Here is a 9,993-nt window from a genome sequence, read left to right as displayed (position 1 = left end):
AAAAAAAAAAAAAGCTAATTCTTGAGTCTAACTCAGAGATCAGAGATTTGGGGCATTATGTATACTGTGATTTTTCACTAATAATCAAGGGTTAACTTTTTTTTTAAGATTTAATTTATTTATTTGACAGAGAGAGAGACAGCGAGAGAGGGAACACAAGCAGGTGGAGTGGGAGAGGCAGGGAGCCCAGTGCGGGGCTCGATCCCAGGACCCTGGGATCATGGCCTGGGCCGAAGGCAGACGCTTAACAACTGAGCCACCCAGGCACCCTCTAGCTTTTTTTTTTTTTTTTTTTTGAGGGGCAGCTTTTTTTCTAATATTTTATTCAGGACATTTTTTTAAAGTAGGCTCTCCACCCAACGTGGAGCTTGAACTCACAACCCTGAGATCAAGAGTCTCCTCTCTTCCGACTGAGCGAGCCAGACACCCCTCGGATAAAAATTAACCTGAATTTACATTCCCGTAATAAATCTCCCACAGGGAGAAGGAGGTGGTCCAGAGAGGGCGAGGGGATAAAGAACAGAAGTAACTGGCCAGTGGGTCAGGCAAAGTTGTTGGACTCCCCCAGTCTCTTCAGGTCATTGTTTTCCAAATCACTTCCTGTCTTTCCTGGGCCGCATCTGGTGTTGATGGCCTGTGACAATGGTCATGGGAATGACAGGATTATTAAAATCTCAGATTTGGAAGGACCCTGAGAGGTCCCACAGTGGAGCCAGAAGGGACTGAAAAGAAAGAAACGAGCCAGGAAGAGGGTAGCTGTGCTTTCATATCGGGGAGAAGATGAGGGATGTTCTTGTTTCTCTTGTTTTCCCATGACTATGAGTTGTGTGGAGGTGGCCCTTGGGACTTCTAGCCCCATTGAAGGTGTGCTGAGGATGTGCGGGTCCACCTAGTGCAAAGGCCCTGTGGCTGGACGGTCACTCTGGGAGGGGCTCTGCTGATTACAGGGAACAGAGCCTCACCTGAGCACTTCCTTCATCTGCGTGTCTTCTTCAAGACCTCTAGTCCACTGAGGGCGACCGGAGCCCGCTGTCTGAGAGCAAAGCCTCCCAGCTCTTTCAGGCGTGGATAAGACCCTTTCTGCCCCTGTGCTTCCGCCTGCCTCACTAGGCCGGGGGGCTGGGAAACGGAGCTCGCTCCCAGCCCCTGACAAAGAGCCCTTGAGAAAGAACCATTGACGATGCTACTTGCAGTGGGAATTGGGTGGAAAGAGAAGGGGGGGAGGGACGTGAGATCTGGCCTTTGGTGCAGAGTGAGAGCGGGACAGGCGTTCTGCCGTGTAAAATGGCCAGAGGTGGGGGGAGGTTAGATGGAGAACAACTGCCTGAGGGGTGATTTTAGGGGAGAAAATTATTAGAAGGGCAACCAGAAGTTGTCCACTTTCCCAAAGCTAGGGAAGGAGCTTGGGGATTTAGATTTTACAAACATTTCGCTCTAGTGGGTGATTTACAAAACACAGTTTTAACCAAATAATTAGGAAATCCAAGCTATAATTTTATAGTCAAGGCTTTTTTTTTTTACAAATAAAACTCTTTGTTTTTTGGTTTTTTTTAATCATCGGGTTTATTTTATTTACTTATTCATTTTTAAGTAGGCTCCACCCCCAACGTGGGGCTTGAACTCATGCCCCGCCATCAAGACTTGCATGTTCCATGACTGAGCCAGCCAGGCGCCCCTCAGAAACTCTTTGTTTTTCAAATCAAGTTTCTCCTTTTTTTTTTTTTTTAAGATTTTATTTATTTATTTGAGAGAGAGAGAATGAGAGACAGAGAGCATGAGAGGGAGGAGGGTCAGAGGGAGAAGCAGACTCCCTGCCGAGCAGGGAGCCCGATGCGGGACTCGATCCCGGGACTCCAGGATCATGACCTGAGCCGAAGGCAGTTGCTTAACCAACTGAGCCACCCAGGCGCCCCAAAATCAAGTTTCTCTTTTCCCCTTCTTCTGTATAGTTCAAATTGTATTTTTTTTTAAGATTTTATTTATTTATTTGACAGAGACAGCGAGAGAGGGAACACAAGCAAGGGGAATGGGTGAGGGAGAAGCAGGCTTCCCGCCCAGCAGGGAGCCTGACGCAGGGCTCGATGCCAGGACCCCGGGATCATGACCTGAGCCGAAGGCAGACGCTTAACCGACTGAGCCACCCAGGCGCCCCTCAAATTGTATTTAAAGACTGTATGTGCATATTCAAGGGTGGTCCAGGCACAGACCTCAAATCAAGCTCACATTTCCTTATTCGTGGACTGGGAGGGGAGTGCGGCACAGACCAGCCCAAAGTTCTTTCAGGATCAGTGCACCGGAGCTCTCCGTGGTGGTGGAAATGCACTCTGTCTGCCCGAGGACACACGAAATACGGCTTGTGTGACTGAGGAGCTGAAATTGTCATTCTATTTAATTTTAATGAATTAAAACTTAAATGTAAGTGGACACATGGAGCTAGTGCCCCTGTTTTGGACAGCTCCGTTCTGAATGTTCTTCTGGATGGCATTTAATTCTCTTTTTCATGTGTGATTCCTCTCCTGATGTCATTTGGCTGTAGCTAATAGTAAAAATGAGTTTACATTCTCTAATTGGGGTGTGACTCATGTCAAAAGGAAACAGGCCAGAATAACACCGGTTGGCAAGGGTTTTTAAACTGGGATTTTAAACTGGCTGAGGGTACTTCCCGGGGACGTAATCAAGAGCTGACAACATCTATGTTATGGGTAAGGAAAAAATGTGGGCCTTCAATCTAGCAGAGAAAAGCCATGAAAATCCTTTTTCAAGTCTGTTCTCTTTGGGACTTCAATTTCAAAAGCTAAAGTCTAAGTTTACATTTTAGTCATCTTATGCCCTGGGAGAGACATTTCCCTACGTTCCTGGAATGACATAGAGCCTCAGGACAGTTTCTGAACCATGTGAAGTGTTAGTACAGTTTCATTCCTTGAGACGAGTTGGGCCTCTAATCAAAGCACAGACGTTGAGGTTTCTCTCCTTGTTTTTCACTGATGAGCTAATTCTGTGATTTTCTGTTGTTCCCGCACAGATTGCACCCCCCCCAGTAGGGAGTGCTTGCTGAGAGTAGGCTTCCCCCTCGAACCCCTTTCCATCCCCCTTTCCCTCCCCCTTTCCAGCCGACCCTGAGTAGACGCACGATAAGTCATTTTGTGTGTCTGTGGCATATGGAAGGCCGGTGGTGGGTACAGTCTGTTCTTGCTCAATCAGAGAACACTTCCTGGGGTAGGTGCCATTTCTTTGGGGCTTTGTAGACTACAAGGAGTAAGAGTTGGGTAGTAGGGGGGTTTTGTCCCAAATTTCCTTATTTTGCCCAATATTCCTGGAACCCCACCTCCTTTTGTTTTCCTTCTTCCAGCCTCATCCCTAATTTATAAACCAGAAACACACAAAATTTTTAAAAATTATTTATTTATTTATAAAAGATTTTACTTATTTATTCGACAGCGAGAGAGTGAACACAAGCAGGGGGAGCGGCAGAGAGAAAAGCAGACTCCCCACTGAGCAGGGAGCCCAATGCGGGGCTCGATCCCAGGACCCCAGGAACATGACCTGAGCCGAAGGCAGACGCTTAACGACTGAGCCACCCAGGTGCCCCGATTTTTTCAAAAATTAAAAAAAAAAATGAGAAAACAAAAGAAACATAAATAAATAATAAATAAATAAAACAAAAACAATAAGCGAGAAACACAAGAAATTGCCCTCCACTTCGGTGAGCTCTTCTTGAGACGCGTCCTGCCCCGTGCTCACCTCCGCTGCGGGCGCCTCCTCCGCAGCCTGACGCACCAGCCTTGGGGCCCGTCTCCCTTCAGTTCGTGCTCCAGCCTCACCAGAACAATACTAGTCTTCGTGAACAGTAACACAGCAACAAGTGTGTCCCTCCGGGGCCGGCAGCCGCACCCCCCACCTGTGAGCTCTGGCTGGCTCTGCTGTTTGGTTAGAAGCCCCCCCGCCCCGCCCCAGTCTCCCTCTCTGTCGCCCGCCCCACCTCCCACCAGCATCCAAGGGCAGCACCTCCCCTCCCACCATTCTTGGAACACAGTGGACCCAATGCCCTCAGAGTCCGCATTCTGCCGCCTGTCCTGACCGGTCCTCCCTCTGTACGTCGCCTCTCCTACTCCTCCTCACCTTCCTGAACTCAGCCCGGAGGTCAGCCAGCAAGCCCTCCCCTGGGTCCCCCAGCAGCACTCAGACGGGCTCCTTACTACTCTGATGAGGGCAGGTGTGTTTGTCTGTCTCTTCTGGGCATGGTAAGCTCCTTGGGAGCAAGAACGAGATCCTGGGCGCCTGGCCAGCTCAGTCACTGGAACACGCAACTCTTGATCTCAAGGTTGTGAGTTCAAGCTCTACATTGGGTATAGAGACAACTTAAAATTAAAAAAAAAAAGAAAAGAAAAAATGGGAAAAATGAAAAAGAGAAAGAAAAACAAGAAAGAACCAGGTCCTATCGGCTCTGGACCCCCAGCACATAGCAATGTATCCAAGTATTGTTTAAAATGTCCTTTGGGGGCCAGAGCATTTTTTCATTTTCCAAGCAGAGCCTAGAATAAAATTCAAAGAGGGGAAGCCCAAGCTGTGGGCACCGGGGAGGAGGCCAGCTTGGCTGGAGAAGACACTGGGAGGCGGACAGAGCAGGCGTGCGTACTCACCGTGCGGAATGGGGGGAAGTTCAGGAACCTGCCCAAAGCCAGGGGGTGAGAGAACAGCGAAGTGAAGGCTCAGCCCCAGGTCTCCTGCCTTCCACGTGGCATCCAGGCTCTAAAACTGTTATCGCAAGAACCGAATGAGGGAATGGGAGAGAATGCGCTTCTCTAGGCGTTGGCACAGGTAAACGTTTACCTGTTTTAATGTATTTAATCTTCTTGCTGATGCTGTGAGGTCAGTGCTGTTTTTATCTGCACCTTCAGACGAGGAAACTGGGGCACAGAGCCGTCAAGTTCTTGTCCAGGTCACACAGGCGGGGGGGGCAGAGGACTTGAATCCAGACCAGTCTGTCCTGAGACTCGCGCTCATGAATACGAGGCGAGGCCACCTCTCCATGCCGTCGGTTTCATTTAGTATCAGGACTGTAATGAGAATGTGTCCGTTTCCCCTCCCTGTTAAACATGGTAGAAACACACGGGCGGGATGCGCAGCTTCCGTGGCCCTCCGCAGCCCCCCCGCCCCAGCCTCTGCACACCCGCTGTCCCTGCCCTGCCCCCGCCCCGGCCAGGACTCTCATGTGCTGTTTCCTCTTCGCAGAAGTGCATTAGCAGAGGGGAGCTCCAGGTGTCTCTGTCCTACCAGCCCGTGGCACAGAGGCTGACCGTGGTGGTCCTCAAAGCCCGACACCTGCCGAAAATGGACATCACCGGTCTCTCAGGTAGCAGCTATTTACCTCGACCTGCCTCGGGCCCCCTGGCCCCACGCCGCCCCGCCTGCACCCCCGACGTCCTTCGGTCCCCACCTGTTCCTCTGCGCATGTTCTCTCCCCGGTGACTACCTAGGCTCTAGATGTCCCTAGCGCAGGAGGGGCCCCGGGTGAGTGGACAGGGTTCGACGTTTGGTGAGGTGTCCTGAGGGGTGTCCTGACCTCTCCAAAACACAGCAGGCATCTGTGAGTCCCTGCGCCCTGGAAAATGCTTCCCAGTGTCATGGGCTTTCTTCACTCCTGACTTGGGGAAGTTGTTCTGTTACGTTCCTGCTTGGTTCCCTTGGCCCCTCGCCTGGGCAGGCAGACCCACCTAAAGTCACAGTGCATCTGGTGTGCCGTCCCTGGAGACCATGTGTGAGTGGCCACCACAGAGTTGAGCAAACCAGCCCCCATGAAGCCATTTGAGAGGAGGACCGTGTCATGGGCCTGTCTCCCTTTTCTCTTGTCTCTTTGGTGGCCCCAGATCCTTATGTCAAGGTGAACGTCTACTACGGCAGAAAGCGCATTGCCAAGAAGAAAACCCACGTGAAGAAGTGCACTTTGAACCCAGTCTTCAACGAGTCTTTCGTCTACGACATCCCCCCTGACCTCCTGCCCGACGTCAGCATTGAGTTCCTGGTCATCGACTTCGACCGCACCACCAAGAACGAGGCGGTGGGGAGGCTGATCCTGGGGGCACACAGCGTCACCAGCGGCGGTGCCGAGCACTGGAGGGAGGTCTGCGAGAGCCCCCGCAAGTCCGTGGCCAAGTGGCACAGTCTGAGCGAGTACTAGTCCCCCGGTGGGGACAGAGATGCCAGACAGGAGCAGACTTGGAACCTCCTTTTAGTTGTAGAAGATTTCTTACAAAACACACCCCACAAAGAACACCCCACATGACCACAGCTGCAGATCAGTTCTTAGCGATGACGATTTTTCTCCTTTGCAAGGCACTAGAAATCCTTTTTTTTTAATGGGGAAAAAGAGAGGGAAGGGCCTCACAAGTCTATATATAACAATGTAACCTTATACTTGCATGTCTAATACAAACTGAAATTAGCCTAACTGCCAATATCAAGTTACAGATTTTGATCCATGAAAATCGTGTTTTGTGCCGAATTGTATTTGCTGATTACCTGAAATTGGCCTCTTTTTACTGGGCTTCTCTGGAGAGAGACTCCCGCCCCCCAGCTCAGCAGAAGGATGTTGTTTTGCTCATGTAAAACCTCACAGTGTCGTCATCCCCGTCTTGTCTCCTTCCCACCTCGGACAGCTCTGCTCTTTAACTGAGCTCAGGGTCCAGAGGTCTGTCATGAGCCAAGAAACGAAGTTGGGGTGGATGAGGCCGATGAGGCCGGGTGTGCAGGGGAAAGAGGATTTGGTTCTTGCTGCCACACTGCTGCGGGGAGGGCTCAGGGGCTGTCCGGGGTTAACTTGCGATGAAGTACATGAACACGGCAGACTTCGAGGTAGAGTTCGGGTCTAGGAAACTAGAGGTCTTCTCTGGAGAGAGCTTCGAAGCCTTCCAGTCCGGCCAGGGTGGCTCCAGGGAGCTGGGGCGTTCGTTGTTCGTGGGTGTGGGCAGAATGGTGCGTCCGCCACCCCCTAGCAGCCCCATGGCCAAATGACAGCCATCTGTTGGTGTGAAGGATGAAACTGGCCTGTTTTTCCAGAAATGCTGACCCATGAGAAGCTTTAGAGTTTTCTCAGGTAGCTTAGATGAGATTGGTTTTGCTTCCTAAGGAAAAGGGCCTTCAGAAATTATTCTTTATCCTTAAATTTTTCAACTGTGGCTCTTAAAACTAAGGAAATGAGTGAAATGAGTAAATGGGAGTTAATGGGTAGTCAAGATAACCTGGGTTCTTTTCTACCATCCTGTCCCTCATAAGAGTGCTTAGTTCTTGGGTTTCACTGAGCATCCAGACAAGGTGAAGGGCTGGGGGAGGCATGGGGTCCCGACCCACCGCCCCGCCGGTGGGCAGCCTGGCGGCGAGGGGGCTGCTGTCTCGCTGAGATTGGGGCTCCGGGCTCCCGGTCAGCCGCAGCTCTGGCGTCGAGACCTGTCGGAGGGCAGAGCCCAGGCCACAGGCCGTGAACTTGTCCGGCCAGCAGAGCTCAGGTTAGCAGCCGCCGGAGCCGAGGCCTCAAAGAGCAGGTCCACCCCCTCCGACCTGCTCCCGAGGCGGCTGGGTGTCCGTGGACAGAGCGGCAACAGTGCGTGTGATATTCTTTTAGCTCTTATGGATTTAAGACCAGTCTGCTCCCTGAATCTTTTCGTTGTCCTTTTTAAAGCCTGGATTCTGAGCAGTTCTGAGCAGGCACAAAGCCCACTCTGTTCTTGTCCCTGCCCCCCCCCGCCCCCACCCCCTTCATCTGACTCACTATCCCATCAGTGTGTCCACACCACCCGTCTCTAGCCCAAACTCCATAGAATGTAAATACTGTATCATACGTAGAAGAAAATAATTTTTGTTTTCTAAAAATGCATTTTGAGATAGTTTAATGTAAATCTGACAGGAGCATTCTGAAGCCCCATTAGGAAAAAAATCTTAAATGCTTCCTCTTCATCGCCTTAATGTCTGAAGATCAGAAATTGCTGAGCAACCCGCTTTTGTTTCCTTCCCAGAAACAATGCAGAGCAACAGCCGTGGAGAGTCTGGTCTCTGCCCTGCTGAGTGTGACCTCAGCCCCTCCCGCCACAGGTCTGGGAAGGCCGCCTCGCCCCGCTCCTCTCCTCCCCATCCCTGGTAGCTTTCTCGCTCCCACTCTTCGGGTCTGTGGAGCAGCGGGTGGTGAGGTGACAGGGCGGGAACCAGCAGACAGCACAGGGCTCCTCCCTCCTACCTCACGCCTGATCCATCATGCCCTTGGCTTTGCTGTCCCCAAGTCTCTTAGCTGCCTTTGGCTTTCACACGTGCCCTCCCAGAGCTAGCCGATCCCGCCGAGGAGCAGCGCCTCCTCCCGAGTCAGTTGAAAGACGAGAGTCGCACCCAAGCTTTTGCACAAGGCATCACGGTCAGGAATGGGTTAGGGAGCGACCACTTCGGATTTTCCAAGAGTCAGGCCTTCTCTGCTGGTATCTTGATTCCTTTGGGAAGACAAGAGTTTTCCTTAATAACAAAAGTCCCTTTAGGAGTTATCCCTCCTTTCAGTTCTTCTCAGTGGAGGACAGCCAAGATGTACGTGTCCAGGAACATGCTCTCGCTAGGAAAGCAGAGAGGACTGGCTTGTGGGACAGGAGCGGCTTGCTCAGGAGAGGGAACGATGCAGGTCTTTTCTTGGAAGGCTTTTACTGTGGCCGCGATTGTGACGTTGCCCATTGCCCTCACCAGGATCCTTCTCCGATGTGGTCGTCTTTCTTTACCTTGTGTCTTCTCTTGTAAAAAAAGAAACTCAAAATAAATGTGTCAAATTAAAAAAAAAGAAAAAGAAAAAAAAAGAAAAACCCGGAAAAGCAAACATGAATTGTGTGAAACTTCATAACGCTGTAATGCTAAGCTACAATATGTAATGCTATATTGTATGTGGAGTTTGTTAATGCACCACACAAGTGCAAAATAAAGACTGACTCACATTACACACAGGCGCGCTGCAGCAGTTTTCTTGGGAGCTGGGTGGCCGTGAGCGAGGTCAGCACTCAGACTCCAACAGGGTGATCCGGCGCACGCTTCCAGTGCGATCCCCACGTCCCCCAAAAATCCAGATCCCAGGGGCACCTGGCCTGCTCGGTCCAGGGGGCCTGCGACTCTTGGTCTCAGGGCTGTGAGATCAAGCCCCCCGTTGGGTGTAGAGATTACTGGAAAAAAAAATGCAGATTCCAGGCTCCAGACTTAGAATCCTTTCTCTAGTCCTTCTGTTTTCCTCTCAAAATGTCATTCCTCAGACCATAACCACCAGGAGAGAGAAGATGGCTTCAGTGCTCGTTAGCCTGTCCATGTAATTGGAAATATTTATACCCCAAAGCAATTCCAAGAGGGCTGATTCTGTTCTCTCATTCATTCATTCCTAACAAAGATTTGTCATTGAGAGCATACCATATGCCAGGTGCCAGGGACACAACACTGATCCCGAGGCACACAAGGACCAGCCACGATCAGATGATCCCACCAGTAAATATGCAATCACAGACTGAGAAAGGCTCTGAAAGAGAAGGAATGCAGGCTAACGCACCCCTCGGGGGTTATGCCCCGGGGTGCTCCGAGGACCCCTGCATGCCCTGAAGTCTGGAACAATGACTCTTCCTACCTTCTATCCTGTGGAAATTGCCCTCGCTGTGTGCACGTGTTTCCTTTCTGGAAGCAGGAAAGGAAGCCCCCACTCTTAAGGTTTCAGTGAAGGAACTAAAAGTTTTTTAGGGGCACCTGGGTGGCTCAGTCATTGAGTGTCTGCCTTCAGCTCGGGTCGTGGTCCCAGGGTCCTGGGATCGAGCCCCACACTGGGCTCCCTGCTCTGCAGGGAGTCTGCTTGTCCCTCTGCCCCTCCTCCCCTCCCCCCTCCCCCGTCCCGCTCATGTGTGTTCTGTTAAATAAATCTTAAAAAAATAATAATAAAATAATCATAAAAATAAAAAAGTTTTTTAAATGACAATACAATAAGCATATTATACAAAA

At 50.8% G+C, this 9,993-nt stretch overlaps 1 protein-coding gene across 2 annotated transcripts in view; it reads left to right on the top strand.

The window, feature by feature from the left end:
- SYT11 (synaptotagmin 11) overlaps window positions 1-8,960 on the top strand; it is a 19,427-nt gene extending 10,467 nt beyond the window's left edge. Inside the window, exons 3-4 of one of the 2 annotated variants that reach the window (XM_081825474.1) lie at window positions 5,233-5,353; window positions 5,868-8,960. In XM_081825474.1, the coding sequence (XP_081681600.1) occupies window positions 5,233-5,353; window positions 5,868-6,178 (432 nt within the window). In that variant the 3' untranslated portion in view covers window positions 6,179-8,960. Of the gene's footprint in view, window positions 1-5,232; window positions 5,357-5,867 lie in introns of both variants that reach the window. The other variant, XM_081825473.1, reaches the window with a different exon arrangement.
- Window positions 8,961-9,993: the final 1,033 nt, after the last annotated feature.

This window comes from Leptonychotes weddellii, chromosome 6 (genome assembly GCF_054177405.1).
Source record: "Leptonychotes weddellii isolate Sample4059 chromosome 6, ASM5417740v2, whole genome shotgun sequence".
Classification (NCBI taxonomy): Eukaryota; Metazoa; Chordata; class Mammalia; order Carnivora; family Phocidae; genus Leptonychotes; species Leptonychotes weddellii.
Note: the sequence above shows the minus strand (reverse complement) of the source record. Positions and strands in the feature narration are given on the sequence as shown.